Source organism: Malaclemys terrapin, chromosome 4 (assembly GCF_027887155.1).
Source record: "Malaclemys terrapin pileata isolate rMalTer1 chromosome 4, rMalTer1.hap1, whole genome shotgun sequence".
Lineage (NCBI taxonomy): Eukaryota > Metazoa > Chordata > Testudines > Emydidae > Malaclemys > Malaclemys terrapin.
The window spans coordinates 11,411,481-11,434,307 of record NC_071508.1 but is presented as its reverse complement, the minus strand read 5'-3'; the positions used below and the strand labels follow the sequence as shown (position 1 = coordinate 11,434,307).

At 43.2% G+C, this 22,827-nt stretch overlaps 1 protein-coding gene across 1 annotated transcript; it reads right to left on the bottom strand.

Moving 5' to 3' along the window:
* Positions 1-11,826: 11,826 nt before the first annotated feature.
* On the bottom strand, positions 11,827-21,467 carry GUCA1A (guanylate cyclase activator 1A). The gene is made up of 4 exons (XM_054025778.1): positions 21,270-21,467; positions 15,786-15,935; positions 14,956-15,046; positions 11,827-11,987 (listed from the first exon to the last, which is right to left on the bottom strand). The coding sequence occupies exons 1-4, from the start codon at positions 21,465-21,467 to the stop codon at positions 11,827-11,829; spliced, it is 600 nt and encodes a 199-aa protein (XP_053881753.1).
* Between the last annotated feature and the right edge of the window lie 1,360 nt (positions 21,468-22,827).

Genomic DNA, 22,827 nt, shown 5'->3' with positions numbered 1-22,827 from the left:
TTGCTTCTCATTAGTTCACTGTTTTGTTCTTTTATGGCTTTATTGGTTTTTTAAATGTAGGGAAATAGGGGGAAAACAGACTGAGATTCATATTGTGCTGAAGCTCATGTTTAAAACATGAATCCATACATGTTCAACTTTATAAGAGTGTGTTCCAGTTATTTCCATAACACAGAAAAGAGGTGGTGTTTCTCATTTCTAAGTAAAAGCTATACTTAGGGTTATACAGTGGCTGCTCTGAAAACATCATTCTAGTTTCAGAGTTATTACCAATTCCAGAGATATTCCCTACACTTAAAATGAAGAATACCACTGCAGCCTGTGGATTAGTTGTAAATATTCTCTAAATCCCGGACCACATTCTCAGATAGCATAAGATAGTGTAGCTCTATTGACTTCAGTTCTGCGATGCTGAGTTATGCCAGCTGGGGATCGTCCCCATAAAGCAGGGTTAGGCCTGGTCCCCACTAACGCCCCACTTCGGACTAAGGTACGCAAATTCAGCTACGTTAATAACGTAGCTGAATTCGAAGTACCTTAGTCCGAACTTACCGCGGGTCCAGACACGGCAGGGAGGCTCCCCCGTCGATGCCGCGTACTCCTCTCGCCGAGCTGGAGTACCGGCGTCGACGGCGAGCACTTCCGGGATCGATTTATCGCGTCTAAACTAGATGCAATAAATCGATCCCAGAACATCGATTGCCTGCCGCCGGACCCCCCGGTAAGTGTAGACGTACCCTTTGAGATGATCAGCCAAATTCAGAAGAGACACGGAGAATGGCCTAAATTATATGTCCTTAGATTTCTTCCACTTATATAGCTCTATTCATACCCAGTCTACTGATAGATGTTCCATGGAGCCCAATTCTCCACTGCCTTGCGCTTTGTGTAGTCATTTACTCAAGACCAGATTTTGAACTCTCACAGGTTTCATGCACATATAACTGCTTGACTTAATTGGTGTTAGTCCTGCTTTACCCTGGTGTAAGGGCCTGATCCAAAGCTCATTGAAATCAATCCAGAATTTACACCTTCATAGTAGGAAATTCCAGGTTCTAAACCAGCCTAACACAACTTGACAAATTTCAATACATGTGGCTGATATTTTAGTTTCTCATTCCATAGTAAAAACTTCCATCTACCAGTCAGCCAATCAGATTGTGGAGAAAGAAAGATGGTTGAAATCCCCCATCCTCATTCAAATAACTTGTATGCTGGTGGGCTATTACAGTGAGAGCTTGTCTAGAATCATTGTTAGAGTTTTGTAACATTTGAATTGAATAAATAATATTTATTTATTAAAATCGTGTGTTTTCTTTCTATGTCCTCCCTTTTCTCATTTCCCTTCAGATTGACGTGGTGGCCTATGAGGTATAAGGCAGAGCAATGGGGTGAAATTAGCAAGATGAGTCTCAGAAGCAAACTTCTGTCTAAGAGAAATCTTTGAGGGTATGGAATAATGAACTTGGGAAGGGGTGGGGCTTACATTCAGGGCCGGCTCTACCTTTTTTGCCGCCCCAAGCGGCGAAGCAAAGAAAAAAAAAAAAAAGCTGCCCCCAAACTGCCGCTGAAAAAGAAAAAAAGAAAAAGTTGCCGCTGAAGTGCCACTGAAAAAGTGAGGGGGAAAAAAAGTCAGAGTGCCACCGAAGAAGCAGGGGGGGAAGTCGGAGTGCCGCCCCTTTAGATTTGCCGCCCCAGGCACCTGCTTCCTTAGCTGGTGCCTAGAGCTGGCCCTGCTTACATTGCTTGGGTCTTCTATTACTAAACAGGATTAGGCAGAAAAAATATTCAGTAGGGGTTGACCCTGCAATTACACGGAGATGGGCTAGTGACTTAACAGGTCTCTTCCACTGTAGCTAATAGGATGGCCATCATATAAGTATTTCTCTTCCAGAGTGGAATTGATATAGCAGCCCTCACAAAATCATGCACCATGAGAGAGGCAGATGTGATGGCCACCGTCTTGGGCATTGAACCAGCAAACTTAGCTGGAGCTCTATAGCTGTACCTCTGTGGAGCAGGTACAGAGAAGGACCACCTAACACATGCTCACCAGTGGGCTACACAAGGACCTGTGACACAGAATTATTGAAGATGACAGTGGCAGTTTCTCCAACAGCAGCAACATATATAAAGAGCCAGATTTCTTGCTGAGATCAGGCCAGACAGCAGGGGATTAACGCCCAGGTGAAACCAGGAGGCAAACCCAGTTCAGCCAGAAGGCAGTCCTCAGATGACTCTCCCTGCTGCCCATAGCACTTGCTCTTATTTAGTTGGTCATTGTTTGTCAAAGGTAAAGGCTACATATTTTTAGGTAGCTGACCACTGTCCTTTGTGAAGGGACTAACCCAAAAGCAGCATACTCATATGGCAGAAGCAAAGGCCCACCGTTAAATCATTGACTTAATCAGATGAATGAGCTCAGGATTGTGGCTGTATTAGTTATGAAGGTATACACCACAGTCAGATTCAAATAAGTATATTTTACTGACTGAATAAGTGGAACATGTGCATTCACTAGGAGCAGTAGGATCCCACTCAAATGAAGGCACAAGGTAACAGATCCAAAATCAAGGTCAAATATAGAATATCAGGGTTGGAAGAGACCTCAGGAGGTCACCTACTCCAACCCCCTGCTCAAAGCAGGACCAATCCTGAGACACATTTTTGCCCCAGATCCCTAAATGGCCCCCTTAAGGATTGAACTCGCAACCATAAGTTTAGCAGACCAATGCTCAAACCACTGAGCTATCCCTCCCCTGTCATGCTCAAGGAAGCAGGTGCCACTCCACAGAGCTCAGTGGAATTACACTGATTCAGTCTAGGGTTGTATTTGGCCACTAGTGTTTACAAATCTTACTGGTGTTTTTTTTTTTTAAATTAATGTCCTTTAAACTAACTTTGCTACCACAACAGTGAAATGATTTTTAATGGGGTGATGGAAACAGCTGGGTGGCAGGCACTGTTGCATGCGTGACCAAATGTTGGTTTCTGCAATTTACAGCCAGTGGGTTGGTAGGTGGGCTATTTTAATTAGATGGCTCCTCTTATCAAATTACAAAACACGGTGTGCTGTGTATTATTCCTTCAGTAACTTCTGGTGCAAGGCCTTTGCTAAGAATGACAGCTGAGGACAAGGGGAAGAAGTGCTGGTTAGATTTTTAAAAAGTCCCTAAATGTAAATTCTGGATAAAAAGAAATAATGGAGCCAATTTTCCACTCTGTTACACTGGTATAAATCTGGCATAATGTAGTGAGAAATCAGCCCCAATCTCTCTCTCCCTCTCTCTCTGTGTCATCAATGGCATTGTCATTTTCTGTCAAAAATATTATACTGGAACTGTAGTCCCCCTGCTAAGTCTATAAGCACTAAATGCTTTGATCTCCTCTCAAACTCAGTTTGACCCCTGTGTTGGCTCTTGCTGTCAGCTACTGTGTTAATCTATTTTCCAGACTTACTGCCTAGCTAAAATTGGATTTGCCTGATCTGATTTCTCATTGGCCTAAACTGGGAAATTGGAGGATGGGTATTGAGGCTTGCTAAAGACAAATACCATCTGATTCTCTGAGCTGATCAGCGTTTGCTCCCATTCTTGATGTTCACCAAAGTTAGCCAGACCTGAAGGTGAAATAATGAGGTTAGAAAGCTGAAGTCTTTGCTGCTGCAGAGATAGGCTGTGTGGGAGATGCGACAGAGAATAGTAGATGGGAAGAGTTATCTTGCTCTGAACAGGACCGGCTCCAGGGTTTTTGCCGCCCCAAGCGGCGCAAAAAAAAAGCCGCGATCGCAATCTGCGGCGGCAATTCGGCGGGAGGTCCTTCGCTCCGAGCAGGAGTGAGGGACCGTCCGCCGAATTGCCGCCGAATAGTTGGACCTGCTGCCCCTCCCCGGAGTGGCCGCCCCAAGCCCCTGCTTGGCAAGCTGGTGCCTGGAGCCGGCCCTGGCTCTGAAGTACTCTGCACAGATAGATTTTCCAGGAACATTACTGAGCATTGTTCAGGAATTGTCTCTGCTTTGAAAGAGAGATGGGCCCCAACTCAACCCCTGCTTCAGGATCAGCTCCAGATCTTAAGGGGCTTGGTTCCGCACAGTGCAGAGGTTCAGGTCCTCAACGAGTGTAAACTGTCAATGAAAATCAATGAAGCTATGACAGTTTACCCCACCTTGAGGATTTGCCTCCAGTTGCAGATTGCTGTGCGTATTAGCAAGATGAGGGAACCCAGTTCTGCATTAATGAATGCAGTGCCGGATGGGCACAATATGATCCCTGCCTGGAAGCAAGCATGAGACTTGAGCAGAAAGCAAGCTGTTATTAGGGCTAGGACTGCATGTAAATCCATGTCTATTCTGACACGCCCATTCTCTGTCCACAGGCCCACAGTCTTGAGAGGTAGGAAGTGAGCACAGTAGGGGCCAGAGATTCAGTCCTGCTCTGAGGGGAGGACTGTGTCAAGGTCTTAACCTCACTTACACCCACATGTATCCTCCACTCACAAATATCCTGTTGCAACCCTGGTGGGTAGCCTGCTGTGCACCATGGAAAATCCCTGTGCTTCCAACTCTGTAATTTTTTTTGTAAATCCCAGGATATTTGATCTTTTTTTAAAAACCCTGTAATAATGTGAGAACCTCAGCTTTCATTTAAAAAAATGTAAGTTTCTAGCCCTCATAACTGTGGAGAAAATCTGGAAAATATGAAGCAGCTTCACCTGAAAGGCTCAGAATCCAGCAGGGAAATAAAAAGCCCTCAAAATATATATATATATATTTTTTTTAATTAATAATATTTAAGCCAATTTCATGACATTTAAGGCCCTGACTCATGATGTTGGAACGTGTGGAGTTGGCAATACTGCAATCAAGCACCTACACATAGCGAAGTGGTAATAGAGAGAGAGAACTATTCAATCTGTTTTATGTCCGTTTCTGTCTTCTGTATCACCATAAAATAACCGGGTGTAAAAGGAGGCATGTTTGCAGCTTGAGTGCATTGAACCTTTATTTATTTATTCTGGATTCCTTTTGCAATTGTTCTTCACTCTTCTGCAGCACTAAACAATGGAAGCAGCGGTACAAATGAAGCAAGGACTCCTTGCTTAATCTCCTTCCTGCTCTCCTGGGTGGGGTCTCTCAGTACTTTCAGCGTGGCTATAATTGACTCAAATCCCCTTGCTAGAATTATGAAAGTGATGTAAATTAGACAGGGTGGTGGTGGAAGGAAACAGATTCTGATCTCCAGTGTTACCCAGATTCACTTTCAATGAGAGAGAGATTATTTTCTTGATTTCAAAGGATGCAAAATGTATTTGTTGTCATTTTTTAAAGGGCTGAGAGAAAATGGGAGAAGGGGGTGAGGATTTAGCCAAGAAAGAGTTATTCCCAGTTTCCTGGATGAAGAGCCAAAACAACTAATGAATCTATTCCTATATGACAGATGTGCTCCATAAATGTAAAATAACATTATTACTTCAAGGATTAAAAGTTGCTTTGTTTGCAATCAGGGCGTTTTTGCAATGTGGTTCTATCTCCTAGATAGCTCAAGTGGTGATACATAATCCATATGACCTCACAGCATGTGCAGGGGTGGGGGGGTAGCTTTGGAAAGGTTTCAGCAGCAGGCAATTCAAGTGATCCTGACAGCCGTCAGATGGTGGCATGATTGCTCTACTGTAGGAATCCGCTACTGCGGGAAACACATTATTATCTGAAATACGATAGCATAGAGGGGTCCTAGCTGAGATCTATGCCCAGAATGTTCAAACACATTGTAAGAGACAGCCATTGCTGTGAAGAGCTTGATAATTGAAACAGTGAGGACAGACAAAGGGTGGGAGAAAGGGGATATTATCCCCAATTTATAGATGGGGAACTGAGGCCCCTAACTCCCATTGAAATAAGCACCTAGGCACATTTGAAAAGCCCACTAGGCACGTATCTGCATCTTTAGGTGCCTAAATACCTTTAAAATCTAGCCCTAAGGAACTTGCCCTGGGTCATAGTGAACAGGTAGAGAACTGAACTGAGATCCAGTAAGCCCCAGTCCACTGGCTCATGTGTTTTGCCCACCACTCTGACCAGTTTGTATTTTATTAATTTGTTCTTATTAAACTAATTGTTGGAAGGAAACTTCTCTAGTGCTCATAAGCGACTGGGGTTACAGCATCAGCTGGTCTACCAGAAATGCTAATAAAACATAAATTAATAGTAAGTGAACAAAGACAGCTGGCACCTGAACAATCCTGAGGTGGTTGCTGCCCTTTTGCTGTTTATTAAATTATTCATGAGCTGGGGCAAAGAGATTCTCAGGGCTGTTTTTCTTTCTTTTTAATTTGCTGTCAGAGATTTTGGAAAGCAGCATCTGTGGCAAGGAGGGGAGGGTTTGATAGTGTGGAAGCAGAGAAAGAACTGACAGGAAGGGGATGCAATGCATGACAGTTCGTTAGCAAGAGTTAGGCTAACTGTAACCCTAATAACGCGAGATTTGTAGAAGCGAGGAATGTGTGAGGCGAGTGGGAAAGAACTGTGTGAGAAGTTGCTGCGACCTTGTGTAGATAATATGGAATGTAGACTAAGAGTCTACATTAGTGAGCAAAACAAGATATCAGAATGACCTATGTATAAACAAAATGCAACTGTTGCTCATTATTGTCTGTAACAAAAGGTATAAATGCTTGCTGTAATTGTTTACCTGTTGAGAGACCTGCTTAGCTCTCTCCCTCTGCGTAATTGTGAGAGTTAATAAAGCATCTGACTTGCTGTACCTAAACAAATAGTGAGAACTCTGTTTTTCTCCGACAATTGACACACATCTACCCTCAGATTCACCCGGCCAGTTTTTTTTTTTTTTTTTTTTTTTTTGCATTAGCCTTTAGGACAGCTTAGCCTTTAGAAGTTTCTGATTAAACAGAACTTGGGCCTGTCAAGGTTTTTATAGGAAACACTGCAGCTTCCTTCACAATTGAGAGTATGGAGGAAATAAAGGTCAATTTTCAAATGCATATGGGGGTGAATTTCATCCTTGGGTGGAGGCCCGGCACAAGGTCCATGCAGCACTTAAGTCCAGCATAAATTCTATTTTGAGGGTTTAAGTGATCCATAAATCTTTTACGGGTCCCCTGCCCCACAGCAAATTTTACCCGCAAAGCTCATATGGGAATGTATATGCCAGAGAAATAGATCATCCAGCATCTTACAATAAAGCAAAATTCTGCTCTCAATTACGCCTGTATAAAGGCTGTGTCACTGGGTGAACTGTCTTTTTACCAGAGTTCTGAGTTCAGCCTCATCTGTGACTACTTCACCTCAGTCCAATGACCATGTGATGGGAGCACGTGATTAGGAACCAGGCCTGCTGGAGCATATAAATGCAACCGAAGACTAATCAGAGGAAAGATGTAAAGGAGTAGTAAGGTTGTGTGAACTGTTTCATGCAGAGAAAACAGGTGGGAGATGCTCTTTAGTTCCCAGGCAGAAGGCTTGCAAAGCGCAGCAACCAGCTAGAAAGCCTCAGCAGAGACAGGGCGAGGAATCCTGTACCAAAGGCTGCTAGCCAGTAGGAGAGTGGGTGGAAAACTTGAGCTGTCTTGAGCTTTGTATAAGTCGGACTCCAGAAACAGAGGGTTACTGGGAAAATGCCTGCAGGGTGAAATTTTATTAACTGTAGCGGAAGGGAAACTGAGGAATGGGAGCACCTGAAGCCAGACTGGGTGAGCCCTTCTGAAGCCAGAACAACATCAGTACAGTCAGCTAGCCCTGAAGTTACATGGGAGTCAGTGAATGTAGGAGCAGAATCTGGCCCATCTTGAGTCTGAAAACCCCAGGCCTCTCTTCTCTGGTACCATTTTAAGCTGTAGTGTAGCTCTCGTTCCCTGAATGGAATTGCTTTTGATGTGTACCAGGGAATTAATATATCCTGCTAGGAATAGAAACATTAAAAAATAAAATAAAAATCCACAAGTGAAATAATTTTATAAAATACCATCTTTACTTTGTTCTTTAATTACACTATAGAATCAGAAGTATAAAACTTAACAGGTAAAATGCAGCCACATGCACGCAAAAACCAGAAAAAGCAGAAAACTGCTTATACCTCAGAAACAGCCAGTGCTAAATAACAAGACATTGAATGTGGGGGAAAATAATTGCTTCCAGTGTGCTGTGCTGCCTAGTCACTTGTGCGTTAGTTGCTGCTGTGGGATGAAGAAACTCTCGGCCCTGTGAGCACATAACAGAGAGATGAGCAGATGATAAATGGCCAGCCCTATTCAGCTGCTGCGGAGAAGGGGTTGGTTAACCATTAATTATCAACCTTTCCTATGTGTATGGTGGATACTGGGGGCAGCTAAGATGTTACATCTGTCCTGGCAATAGAGGCAGAGAGAGGTCATTGCATTGGTAATTAGCACACCATTGCGCTCCCCAGGTCTCTTTCTGCAAAAGTGGGAAATGGTTTCTAAGAAGGGCAGGGACTCAACCTTACAGGGAAAGATGTTTGGTTCTACTTGTTGCCTGAATGCCCTAGTGTTTGGAAGGAGTTCGCAGTTTGAACATTGTATTTGGCCCATCTCTAGCCATGGATTCCTTTGAACTGGACCTAGACATTCCACTACCATTGTAGGTTCCCTTGTTTTGACCCTTTGACCTTCACACCTGTCTTTGTTATATTTTCTGATGCCCACTGTAATTATTTGAGTTCCCGGGCTCAGTGCATCCTCCCACAGGCTAGGGGAGGGTCCTTAACTTGCACCTGCCCACCTCCCCAGAACCCAATAGGCTCATTGTATGAAAAATGTGCTATTGCTAAAAGGTATAATGGAAAATGAAATAGTGTACCCACCAGCCCACAGATTAGTGACCAATATTCCTCCAGCACAAACTTATCCATGGAGGTGGCTAATCTCTGGGTTGGAAAAGGAAATTATAAAAGCAAATCCTACTTAAAGTGTTAAACTAGTTCACTTTCCATTTCCCATTGGACCTTTTGTTTGGTACCTGAACCTGTGTGAGTAACTAGTAGACTGGGCTCCATATAAAAGTGGGATGATTTGTTCCATTCTGATTCCCCAACAAACAAGTCACGTCAGTTTGACGGTAGCAAGAGTAAACATGCCTGTGCTATAAAGAAGCAGGAAGGCAAGAAGAAGCCTTGAAATAAAGTTTTAACCCAGCCCCACTACCAAGCCTTCCACAGTTGGAGCTTGCAAAGAGACAGAACTGGTGTGGTCTGGTTTTCAGAGGTGTTGAACACCCGCAGTTCCCACTGATTTCAAAGCACTCTAACCCCTGTTTGCTTATTCCCAGAGCTCAGGCACCTGCACTGTGAAGTGGAAGGGTCTTCTGGCTACTGATGTGCAAAGAGGCACACCAATGGGTCTCACCTCACTCACAAATTTCTATATTCAGCCTTGCCACAAGAAACAGTAATGAGAAAAAAGGCTTGGCCAGGCCACGTGTGCAAAGATCCACCCAGCATCTGGAGACTAGAGGACAGATTTTCAGTCTTCACAAATCATTTTCTTTTTGTGCCAACAATGTTTTTTCCCCCTTTTCTACAGGTGTGTATTTGCCAAATATTATGCTATACCCTTGTTGGGGCTTAGCTGCATATTCTCTAGAGATGTTATATTCCTCTGGATTTTTTCCCCCTCCAAACTTGTTATAAGAAGCATTAATGAGGTCGAAATGTATGAAAACTCTTTCCCCCGCCTATAAAAGTGATTCTGACAGCTATCCAAATCCTACATTAGCGGGACCAATTAGTACTGTAAATCCAGAATAACTGAAACCAAAAATTTGGCTCATTGGGATCAATAGCTAACTAGAGAAGTATTCCAAAGACCGAAGAGTGGACACTCTACATTGGTCTTTCTGTACAGATGAGACATGCAAGAATATTTCTGCAGACACATGACAAGACGTTACCTTTCAAGTCACTGCCATTGCTGCCCTTTCAAATTCCTTCATGGAGAAACAGGGCCATGCAGATGTGTGTTTGAATAGTTCAGACATTAGAAAAAAGGCACATTTATGTTTTTAACATTTTAAAGGAAAGAAAAAAAGTCAACACTCTTTTTTTCTAGCTCATGTTGGGTTTTTTAACCTTCCATTGCCTTTAGTTTAAAGATAGCCTCAAACCAAAGGATGAGTGACATAACCATTGACTTCGTCTGCTTACTTGCAAGCATCAGAGCTACTACCAAAGGGCAGCTGTCTCAAAATACATATGGAAGGAGAAGATCCAGATCATTTCTCCAGCTGTTCTGGAATTCCCGCTTTCAGGAAGTTATAGTGGGTCAAAGAAAAGAGATTAGACTGGACACCAGTCAATTCTTCCTCCACAGAACATTGTCACGCTGGGCAGATTTCACTATGGTTGAAAAGTGAGCACAAGGCCCATGCACCACTTACAGTCTATTCTGTGGGCTCCCGATGGATTCGAGCTGTGCCCAAGTGCCCTGAATTTCACCCTATAATTTGAGTTGTGAAGTGATTCGTTGATCCCATTTCACTCCATACAATTTGTTTACCCTCCGGTTTACCACAAGCTCCGTTTCATTCCTTTCAAAGACATAATAAGGAGAAAAATGATTCTATCAAAAATATCTGATTTATTTTTCCTGTCGTGTATTTTACTTGGGAGACTTCTCTGTGAGCATGTGTGTGTGTTTGATTTTTCTGCTCAGAGAGAAAAATCATCACTACTATATTTTAAAATGTCTCTAAGTATGACCTAGTTCCTTTTCCCCCTATACACACACATACACGTGCCTAACCAGAGAGGGGTTTGCAATTTAAGTGTTCTGTTCAGCTAGGGTGCAACTGACCACAGCGCAGGGGGTCCACAGATGCCCACGTTGCCATTTACACGTGTTAAGGATTTAAGGGCTGCCTGGAGCCTTTTTATGTGGGTCCAAATTGCACCCTTATTGCCTATTTGCTTTGAACTGCCGCAGTAACCCTGGAGTCTGTGCTGATTTGACTGACAGAAAAGCTGTTCATTATGAACTGGACTCTGCAAAGTCCTTGGAAGGTTACCTGTGTTTTTCACATACCGATTTCCATATAGGTCACATAGTGTGGTTACCACTCTGCTCTCAGAGTGGGAAATTGGTCCCGGGCAGAGTGCCTGTGCACTCCTACTTCACCTCCCCAGTGTTTACATCAGGCTTCCCCCAGAGTTTAAGCTCCCATTAAGAGCCAGGTGCTGCTCCTTTTGAAATCAGAGGGTTTTGTACTTGGCTTTAATGGAGTCAGGTTTTGATCCTAAGACTTAAGTGGCGTGACGACCTTGTGGGGCCCCTTGCACGGAGATGAATTTCCACAGTGGTCACTCAGCAATGCGCCTTCTGAAAGTATTATGTGATCCTGCTCTCGCCTTCCTGGAACACATTCTTCACTTCTCTCCCTACATGGGAGCAGCAATATTCAGAGGCACCTAGCTGGCAATAGGCCCAGGTGGCACCATTCGGGAAGTCCCTGGCATCATTTGATTCTAGAGCAATGAGTCAGCTCGGCAGCTCACTCTCTTTAAAGTCTGATCCCTCCCTTTTACAGAGGCAGCAGTGGTTGCATCTGCTCCCTAGGCAGCGCTCACCCAACGCCCAGAGGCTCTTGTCACTGCTGGTCTGTGTTGGCCTCACAATTCACTGCGTACACAATTGGTTTGACATGTTTAGAGGAGCTCCTGATTCCCCTGCTAGGGTGATATTCTAACATAAGATGCTCTTATCACAGAGGCAGTAGCACAGCTTGCCAATTTCCCCACCCCCCACCCCAATTTTTTAATAATGTTAGACAATAAAAAATAAAAGCGTTTTGAAAATTTTCTATTCAGTCGCCCCTTCCGTCTGCTCCGAGCCCTGCGGGTTCTTCCCATCATTCTGGATCATCCGGACAATGTGCGTCAGGTCCAAGCTCCGGGTGAGGATTTCAAGGAGCACCTCGTCCTTCTGTACTCCCTCCATGAACTCCTCCAAGGAGAGCTCGCCTGTTTGCAGGAACATGTGCAAAGAGGGTTCTGTTAAATCCTGCCCCCATTTATGCTGACTTCAATGGGCCTTGAATCAGGCCCAGAGGAATTATGTAGATATAACATAAGAAAGGGCCTAACCAAGGCTCTCGGTCCCCTGCCAAATAAAATTAAACTACTTACATAACCTCAAACGCCTCTCCACAGCTCCAATCGCTCTCAAAACCCACCTCCTCCCCAGCCCCTGCCAACAGAAGCAGCTTGCAGTCTTCCCTAAAGGACAGTAGACCACAAGGCCATTTCTGATCAGCAGAGGGGAAGCCTGTCTGAGAGCTGCAGGCCTCTCACAGATCAACGGCCAGCCTCCTCTCCTTTAGAAAGAGGGGGTCCAGCTTGAGTTCCTCGATCGCACCTGTATCAGTATGTCATGAGGAGAGGAGCAAAGTCCTACACCATTTAGGCCTTATCGATCAAAACTAGCATTTGAAATACAATCTGGAACCAACAGGATTTGTTTACTGAAGGAGAGAGAGAAAAAAAAGGAGCCTATCTCCCTGCCAGGACCGTTCTCTAAAAGTTTCCAGTATCATTTTAAATCTCCCCAGTCAAAGGGTTTCCACCAGTCCTGTTGGGAGACTCTTCCCCAGCGGAGTGCATAACTCACTCCAGAAGTTTATCTTGACATTTCAGCTAAATTTTCCTCTTTCTTAATCTCCTCCTCTGCTTAATCCCCCTAGTGGATTCTGGGCCCTTGGGAATATGGACATCTAAATTCAAATACTAAGACAAGAGCTTGAAATGTTGATGTTACACCCCCATGCTTATTTTGGAACTGTTTAAATAGGGCTTCTGATTTTAGGTTTTGAATTTTAGGTTTTACTGTTGTTTGAAACAGTGCTACATTAAAGCGCACAGAGGAACAAACACACTAAACACTAAACCAGGGGGTTCTATAACAAGGATACAAATCTTAAAATAACATGTAAGTCATTTTTATACATATTATAAAAAATTAAGTAGATCGTTTTTAGACAAGAAATTTGGGAAGTACCTGAAAAAATCTTCTCAGAGCCCTGAACCCCCCCCCTCCCCCCAATTTTTGGACAGCTACACAGAACTCAAAAATTGCTAACAGTAAACCCTGAACAATAAAATTAATAACCCCCACAAAACAGAAGCCCTGTACATAAAGCCAGATTCATGAGGCAGAATTTGGGGTCTTTTTAAGCTCTAGGGATTGGTAGAAGCAGAGAACATTTTGACACAGTCCCACATGACATTCTGATAAGTCAGCTGGGGAAATGGGAGGTTGGTGGAACTACCATTAAGTGGATATGAAATTGGTTAAACAACTGCAAACAACGAGTAACTATTAATGGAATGATGTTAGATTGGAAGGAGATCTCAAGGCGAGTTCCACAGGGATCTGTTCTGGGTCTGATGTTGTTTAATATCTTTATTAATGACCTGGATGTAGGAATAGAGAGCATCCTACTCAAATCTGCAGATGACACAAGGCTGGGGGGGAGCTGCAAACACTTTGGAGGATAGAGCTAAAATTCAAAGGGATCTTAATAAATTGGAGAACTGGTCTATCGACAACAAAATGAAATTCAGCAAAGACAAATGTAAGGTGCTACACTTAGGGGCAAAAAAACAAATGCACAAATACAGAATGGGGGATAACTGGATTGGCACCAGCACAGCTGAGAAGGATTTGGGAGCTGTGGTGGATCACAACCTCAACATGAGTCAACAGTGCAATGGTGTTGCAAAATAAGAAAATTCAATTTTAGGTTGCATTAACCAGGGCCGGTTCCAGGGTTTTGGCCGCCCCAAGCAGCCAAAAAAAAAAAAAAAAAAAGCCGCGATCGCGATTGCGATCTGCGGTGGCAATTCGGCGGGAGGTCCTTTGCTCCCAGCGGGAGTGAGGGACCGTCCGCCGAATTGCCACCGAATACCTGGACGTGCCGCCCCTCTCCGGAGTGGCCGCCCCAAGCACCTGCTTGCCAGGCTGGTGCCTGGAGCCGGCCCTGGCATTAACAGAGGCCTAGCATGCAAGTCACAAGAGATGATAACACTGCTCTATTAGCCGATGGTTAGACCTCATGTGGAGTATTGTGTCCAGTTTTGGTCACCAATGTATAGAAAGGATGTAGCGAAACTGGAAAGGAACCAGAGGTGAGTGACAAAGATGATCAAAGGGATGGAATACAAGCCATATGAGCAAAGGCGGAAGGAAATGGTATATGTTTAGTTTGGAAAAGAGGAGATTAAGGGGGGGGGGACATGATAGCAGTCTTCAAATACTTGAAAGGCTGCCATACAAAAGATGACGAAAAGTTGTTCTCTCTTGCCACAGAGGGCAGGACAAGAGACAATGGGTTCAAGCTGCAGCAGAGCAGATTTAGATTAAATCTCAGGGAAAACTTCCTAACTGTAAGAACAGTAGGACAATAGAACAGATGCCTAGGGAAGTCATGGAAGCTCCGTCACTGAAAGTTTCCAAAAGGAGGCTGGAGCCATCTGTCTTAGATGGTTTAGACACAACAAATCCTGCGTCTTGGGAGGGGGTTAGACTAGATGACCCTTGCAGTCCCTTCTAAGTAAGCACTAAGAGTTCAGCCAAGGGGTGAACAGGAGAGGACGAAATGGACAGGTTAGATGGTACCTGTTTCTTCTTAGTTTGCTGAGACCTTGAATAAAATTTAAAAGGATTGGGGGCTAGATTTCCCCTTGCACCCTACAGCTTTTTGGCCAGATCTTCAGATCCTCAGCTGATGTAAATGGCCATAGCTTTACTGATGTCAATGGAGCAACAGTCATATACACCAGCTGAAGATCTGACCTTCCATATGCTTTCAGATCCATTTTTGACAGCTCTGTTTCTGGGCACTCCAGGAGTTTGCAGTAACTTGGCAGGAAGAATTAGGGTTAGCGGGTTCAAGTTAGAGCAGTGCTCTCTCTGGCATATAAAGTTCCTTACCATCTCCGTTGATATCGATTTTATCAAACACCATGTCTGTGAATTCCTCAGCGGTCATTTTTTCGTTACATCGGTTAATGGCTCGAATAGCCTGGAGGCAAAGAAGGACACAGAGGACATTTAATGAGCATGTTGTGTAGATTTATGAATCTGTGGGCAGTGAGTAGCAAAAGGGTGTAGCATAAATTACCAAATTTTCATGCAATGGGTTGGGTTCTCAAAGGGATAACAAGTACATTTAAAAAAAAAGATTCAAAACAATTTAAAATACATTTAATGCATTAAAAGCTTAAGTAGTTACGGAGGCACATTTGGATAATTCATAAACCTTTGACCTCTGGAAATCTTGATTCAAATCCTTAGGTTCAATTAAAGTGCTAGTCTTAAATGGATGTATTTAAACAGCCCAGACTGGAACAGAAGGGAGTGCTGCAGGTGAGAACTGGGAGATGTGTGGAGGCCGAGGGTTGAGGACTTGGACTGCAAGGGAATTCCAGTCCATCAGCACAGCAGTGGGGGAGAGCAACTGGCACAATGCATGCCCACACCAGGCTTGGCACCAGCCACTGCTGTAATTCCCAATTTGCGCCTAACTGAGCCTGGAGGTCCTTCAGCCCAGTATTGTGAGTGGACTAAAGATTTGTCCAATGCTTGCAAATTTGCCAGTTGACTGAGCACAATTATCTCTCTGGCTTGGAATGTTCTTCCTTTGGGAATGCGTTCTTGTGGCCTTTCTCTCTCTGTACATTTGTCTAGCGGCTGATATCCAAGGTGCTATGGCAACACAGTTACTGGCGGAAGAAAAGAGAGGCAGAGCAGCAATAGCTCACCTTGATGATATTCAATAATTCTCCTCTGTCGATGCAGCCATTCCCATCCACATCATAGAGCTTGAAATACCATCTCAGCTTCTGTTCCACTTTTCCTTTCAAGACCAGGCTCAGAGCTGCCACGTATTCCATAAAATCAATGTAGCCATCCTAAAAAGCACAAGAACGGGGCTACATCAGAGGTGAGCATGAGTCAGATAGTTGGCTTTAAAGGTTCTGGCTGGTATCTTTTGGAACAGCTGACTGCATTTCTGTAATAAAACTGGGATAATATTACTTACCCTCCTCTAACTACTGGGCCAGATCCTAAACTGGTGTAAATTGGCTGTAGTTCCTGTGAAGTCAATAAATGATGCTGATTTATACCTACTGAGGATCTGGTCCAATAAGTGTAAAAGCACTTTGAAATTGCTGGTACTTATCTGGCCCCCATCACTGTACTATCTGACCACCTCAGAATCTTTCATATATTTATCCTCAGAACCCCTCTGTGAGGTCTGGTGGTGCGATTATCCCCATTCTACAGATGGGGAACTGAGCACTGACAGACTAATGACTTACCCAAGTCTGGGGTGGCGTAGAGAATTGAACTCAGGTCTCTAATGGCTGTTGAGAAGATCGTAACCATTAGACTATCCTTCCCATTTAACCAAATCATTTGGTGAAAAAAACCTAACTACGTTCAGATGAATTATTACTTTATTAATAAATACTACTAATAAATATTATTATACAACAAACTGTAGTGATGTCTCTCCAATAGCAGCGATGGGAATTGGGAAACCCAGTTGTGTGTCGTTTGGGAAAACATTTCTTTCCTTAATTTAAACATTTATTTTTCAACTTTAATTAAGTTCATGTATTTTTAACTATTGCAAATGGAAGCCCAGGCTGTTCAAACAATCAAGAGTCATGCTGGTAATTCAGTCTTGCCTGGCACCCAGGGAGACACAACAAAACAAAAGCCAAACTCAAGTTTTGCTGGAGCAAATGGAACCTGAACCTCAAAAGTGCAGGGTACTATTTTTGATAGAGAAGCCCTAATTTGGGAGGGGTTTTAAAAAAAAAAGTAAGGCAGCAGGAGCTCTCCATTCCTTACTTCAAAGATTTCTTCTGCATTTCAGCAAAACAAGGGCTCTCTGGGGGACATTCACCCCCGTGCCAGGGCCACCACAGGGAATCGGCAACACAGAGTCCCTAGACTCTGTGTGTTTGTCAGAGGGTGGAGATGGATGGCAGGAGAGAGATCACTTGATCATTACCTGGTAGGTTCACTCCCTCTGGGGCACCTGGCATTGGCCACTGTCGGTAGACAGGATACTGGGCTAGATGGACCTTGGTCTGACCCAGTATGGCTGTTCTTATGTAACACTTAAGTTCCACTCAAAGACCTATTTCGCATATGCATATGCCTTGTGCCTATCCCCCTGCACAGGGGTGAATTGCATCTGCTCTGGATAAGGTTTTCTGTGTCCTGCTGCATTTTTCAAATTTGAATAAATATGCAAACCAAACAGACATAAGGACCTAGAGTTCAACTGCTCTATGTGAAACTAGCAGAGATGAAGGCTTTCGCCCTCTCTCCAGGGCATTTTGAATGCAAGCAGCAGTTAGTTTTAGTTGCCCCAAACACCTCCGATCCCCAAAGTGGTCATTTTAAAATTTGCAGATGCACAATGAGTTAATAATCAACAAGATCTCAGAGTATCTGCTGGGCTTAGAGGTTAATTAAACCTAGAGAGCTATTCTGTGCTATGGGAATCTCTTTATGCAATACAATTATATCTCAGGAAGCAAAGAGGAACAGGCTTATCCAGATGAAATCTGATGGGTTACCCAACGCCATCCCATCCATGTGCATATGTAATTCTTTTCACTGCTAATGGGATTTGCATGCAGACGTCAAGGGGAGAAGAGAATTCACAAAGAGCATGTAGAATGGGGTCTTGCACTGTAATCTTTTCCCTCTGGAAACCTGGGTTCACACTTGGTCAGGCCACAATGGAAAAGGGGGGTTAGCCTCATTTTTCTGCTTAGTTACATTTGCCCCACACGCTACAGTTGGGTGCATTCAGCTGGAGAGGCTTAGTTCAGGGGAAGTTACAGGTAGGACTGAGGTGTATTTGCCGCAGTGTTATGCAGGAGGGAGCTTGCTAGTCACCGCCCTGGCTCTAGGTATTGATCTCTGACATTCACAACTTCTTCAATTTCTGCAATGCATACTCCCAAACATATTTCAAGTGAAAAATGGCGCATGGTACAAAGCGATGGTAATTCCTCGGGAAGTATGGGCCGCGTACTGTCATGGAATCAGCCCACTGCTTGAGGGGCCCAGTTAAAGAACAGATCATCTGCTTTATTCCACAGTCACAAAAATCAGATTAGGTATAAATAGCTGCTAAGCCAATTACCACCGTGGATTTCCTGTGCATTGATTCATTAGTCAGGTGTACATTCAAACATGAGATCCCTTAGAACACCAACATAAATACCGGCATACTGACTTTTGCTAATATTTTCAAGTCCTTTAAGCAATTTAAGAACCTAAATCACATTGATTCTCACTGGGAATTAAGATCCTAAATCTAGCCTTTTTTTTGGGTGCGCAAATTTTGGCCTTAATTTTTAATTTAGCAGGGACTGGGGGGTTGTTTCAAAACCACGAGTGCTACTGAATGTTTAAGGAAGTCAAGTGTCTCATTCTCAGTTTGTCTTTTTCTAAGCAAACCACATTCCTGTTGGGCAGGACATTTTTTTTAGCTGGCACCAGCTTTAATTTCATTGCACCAGCAGCTTGGTCGGTACTTTGCAGAGAGATATGAAAACAAGGGCCAAATTCTGTTCTCGTTTACGCCAGTGTAAATCTGGAGTAATTCCATTCACGCGAATAGATTTCTACTGCTTTAACTGGCAGCAGAATTCTCCTAAGGTCGATGCCTTTGATATTTTACAGATACATACTAGTGGGCTTAGTGCTAACGATGCTGAATCATCCCCACTCAAGTCAGACAATAACTCGTTAGTGGGACTGCTCATGGCAGCAAGCACTACACCTGGTATGAAGTTTTTGCTGGACTGGGGCTTAACATTTTGTTAATGTGGCCAGATTCCCAAAGTTTCTTGCAGCAGCTGTGATCATTTGGGTTTGGGTAAAAATAATATTGCAGAGAAGAATGGCATGAGGAGCTGCCGGGGTCAAAGGGCTCCAGAGGACTGTGGGCAGGTACTGAATGGCAGTCATGCTCCTGTAAGGTGCAAGGAGGCTCCAAAGATGCTTCTTCCCACCTTGGAGTTCAACACACTTTTCAACAGACAGCTCTACAAGGGTCCCATTCTATGCAGCCTGGAGAGTAATTTCCTGTATTTCACCTACTGAGAGCTTTCATTCCTGACCAGATGGCCTGCACAAGGCTTAGGTGACACTTAAATCTCAAGTATCAGAGGGGTAGCTGTGTTAGTCTGAATCTGTAAAAAGCAACAGAGGGTCCTGTGGCACCTTTAAGACTAACAGAAGTATTGGGAGCATAAATTTTTGTGGGTAAGAACCTCACTTCTTTTATTTGCATCTGAAGAAGTGAGGTTCTTACCCACAAAAGCTTATGCTCCCAATACTTCTGTTAGTCTTAAAGGTGCCACAGGACCCTCTGTTACTTAAATCTCAGTCAACCCCGAGGTCAAGGATTTCAGCAGAGGGCAGAACTCACGTCTTCTGCACTGGGTTGAATTTTAGACACAAACTATTGGGATGAAATGAAACCTCAGACAAGGGGTGATGGATGTTATGAATGGCAGTTTGTGAGACAGACAAGGTCGGTGAGGTAATATCTTTTATTGGACCAACTTCTGCTGATGAGAGAGACAAGCTTTTGAACTTACACAGAGCTCATCTTCAGGTCTGATAGATAAACAGAAAGCCAACTATTGATAGGGCCATGCCATTACGCAGTCAATTAGACCCAAATAAACCCTCTTAAATAAATAAAGCTACCTTACGCACAGCTTTGTTATCCTGAAAAGGGAGAAGAACCACCAGGGCCTCCACCACTGCCAATCCGTTCTATATGGAAGGTGAATAGATACTGTGGTGATGGGCATCAGTAAACACCTTTAAGACAGGCAAATCTAGAATCACTCTATTGATGTCACTTCCAGATTTATATTGGTGTAACAGGGACTAGTTAGTTATGCCTAGATAGCAATTCTTTTCCTTTCCTTTCCTGCTGAAAGCTCCTTACAAGTTGATGGGCTTGATTCACTCCTGCTTTACTCATAGAATTATGTGGGTGTAACTCCTCTGAAGCCAATGAACTTGTGTCAGCATAACACTGGCCATGCAGTAATGACTCAGGGCCTGCATATCAAGGGATCTTTCAGCCATCACTGGGATGCAGATATGGCAGCCAAGGAAGTGATTCTGGATAATAACAAATGTTCTCCAAATACGGCCTGACTTGAATGGGCTTTGGATCAGGCCCATAAAGGACACCGTTAAACAATCATCTTAAAGATCAGGTCTTTCTCCCTTTGAAGTCAGTGGACATTTAGGAACTGATTTCAATGGGAGCAAGATTGGTTCCTACTACAAAACACAGCACCCATTGGTAGCAATTGCTCTACCTGAAGCCTCAATGAGTCATTTGGTGCTTTTGTTCTTAACAGCACCTTGTGACAATCATGAACGAATTTGGCAGGAGCAAGTAATTAGACATTTTAAAAAGCTGTAAAAAGAGAAGCCCAGCACAAGAAAAACACAGCTATATAATAAAACAAATCCAACGATAATAAACGTAGAAATCAACCATAAATACACTTCATCTTTGCCCTAAGCCATGGAACATGCCATACTGAGTGGTCGTGGACCTTCCTGTTGCTCAGTCAAATGAATGTGGCACTTTTGACTCAATTTCTTTTTACTGCCGTGACACTAGACAGTGTGGGATTAATTTACAGGGATTAGAAACCATCAGATAAAATAATTCTTTTAAAGTTGTATTAAAGAGAAATACCAACAACTCAAATAACTTAAAACTAAAAACAATAGAATATTTGTTTTGGAAAGATTCCCTTTTCTTTTACCTGCATTCATATAACAGACACATTCGGGACATTCATGTCAAAAATTTTCACATAAATATATTTATATGAACTTGATTCTCCACCATCTTGCAAATTGTGCAGACACGTAGACCTGTGCAATATGAGTGCAAAGTAGGTGTAAAATGCTACCAAAACTGGTTTTGGAGAGTGGAGAATTTGGATTTGATAGTGTTTTACACACACTTGGCCCTTTACATGGGTGTAAAGGACTACATAACATGTAAGGCAATGGAAAGACAGGCCATATTTATATATTATTTTATATATATATGACTAGGGTTCCATAGATACTCTGATAATACAAATATATATATATATATATACATATACACAAACAAACACATACACACAGATACATACATATTAAATAGAGATGGTAATATTTACCTTATTAAAGTCAAATGTCTCAAACATTTGCTCAATGTATTTGTTTGATGCTGGACTCAGATTTTTCAAACCAAAAAACTGCTTGAACTCATGCAGGGTGAGCTGACCCGAGGGACACTCCGTCATGAACTTCTTGTACCATTGGTGGCACTCGGTGGCACTCAGTTCTTCCACGGATTTCCCATCCATGTTCCCCATTTCCACACAAAGAGATGGTCACGTTTTTCAGGAACAATGGAAATTTTGTAGACTTCTCCTTCTTGGTTGTTGGGGGTTTGGTTGGCTTTTTTTCTTTTTTTTCAATTCTACTTTTTGCCTTTAAGTTTCAAAATCAGCTGATGTCACAGGACTTACACAAATTAGAGAACCCAAACCCCCAAGCACAAGATTTTTCTAGTTCACTGTCATGGGTCACAGAGCTGCAAAAAGGCACCCCTCCAGAGAGAGTTTCACACTTCCTAAAGTGAATTTAAACTTGCAAAACCCTCTTCAAACAAGGGCCTGACATTTAAGTATGCAGCAAATCCTAATCCAGCCAATGAAGAACAGACGGTGATGGGATCCCAACTGGGGCATCCAGAGTTCAGGGTTAAAATAGAAGGGAGGTAAAATGGGAGACTCTTGCAGATTACAGGTAAGATTATGATGGCAGGATTTGCTCCAAGCATAATCTCCTAAACCACTTCATTTCTGATTTTGTGTCTGACCATGTGAATGATGACTCTGATACTAACATCAGAACAAAAGAGAAGAGAGTAAAGTACTCCGAAGGCCCTTTGTTAGTCTGTCCTTTCACTTCTCCCCTAGAAGCCAGAGGGCTTCCAAAAGTGACCAGCAACCGGAGAATGAAAAGTCAGGCTGGGAAGAAGAACACTTCAGCTCCTGTCACATGTGTTTTGTTGGGCTGATTTTGATGGCCTAGGACAACACCAAGGAAAGAGAATCATCCTAAGCACTAACCAGCAGCCCTGCTAACAGAGATTGGGTCCAGGGGTCAAATCTCCAGTTAATAAATTGTCATAGCTCCACTGATTTCAATGGCACTTTAGACCAGCTAAGGATCTGCCGCCAATTGTTATGTGCCTCAGTGATATGTGAAAAGGTCTTAGTGTGAATGAGAATTGGGCCCAATGTTGTTTTCATATCTCAGGTGCAGCAAACAGAGAAGAATTAACAAAAAAATGATCCTATTATAATAGGCCAAATCCTCAGCTAGAGTATAAAATGAATAGAGCTACCTGGATTTACACCAGCTGAGGATCTAGTCCATAGTATTCATAAATATTTTTCTCTTCTACACATTTTAAGGTAAGGAGCCCAATTTTTGCACATGGCCTGATGCTGCTTTCCCTGCATTTATGCAGTTATGAATAATAAAAGAAAGGGTTCAAATTAAAGGTGTGCAGGCTGGTTACACTTCACCAACTCTTTCTCAACTACATTTCCTAGAAGCTTGACAATGGCTGGGCAGCAGAAACACCTAGCGGGGCAAACATCAGTGAAAAACCTGGCAGAATAATATAAGGCTGAACACACGTTTTTTCCAGCAGAAATACTG

What these genes read in the sequence shown, in the direction of transcription:
- GUCA1A (XM_054025778.1), bottom strand. Translation starts at nt 21,467, where the DNA reads ATGGGGAACATGGATGGGAAATCCGTGGAAGAACTGAGTGCCACCGAG. An exon ending in AATTATTGAATATCATCAAG is followed by an intron (nt 15,047 to 15,785) that starts GTGAGCTATTGC and finishes CTTTGCCTCCAG; the next exon opens with GCTATTCGAGCCATTAACCG. An exon ending in AATCGATATCAACGGAGATG is followed by an intron (nt 11,988 to 14,955) that starts GTAAGGAACTTT and finishes TCCTGCAAACAG; the next exon opens with GCGAGCTCTCCTTGGAGGAG.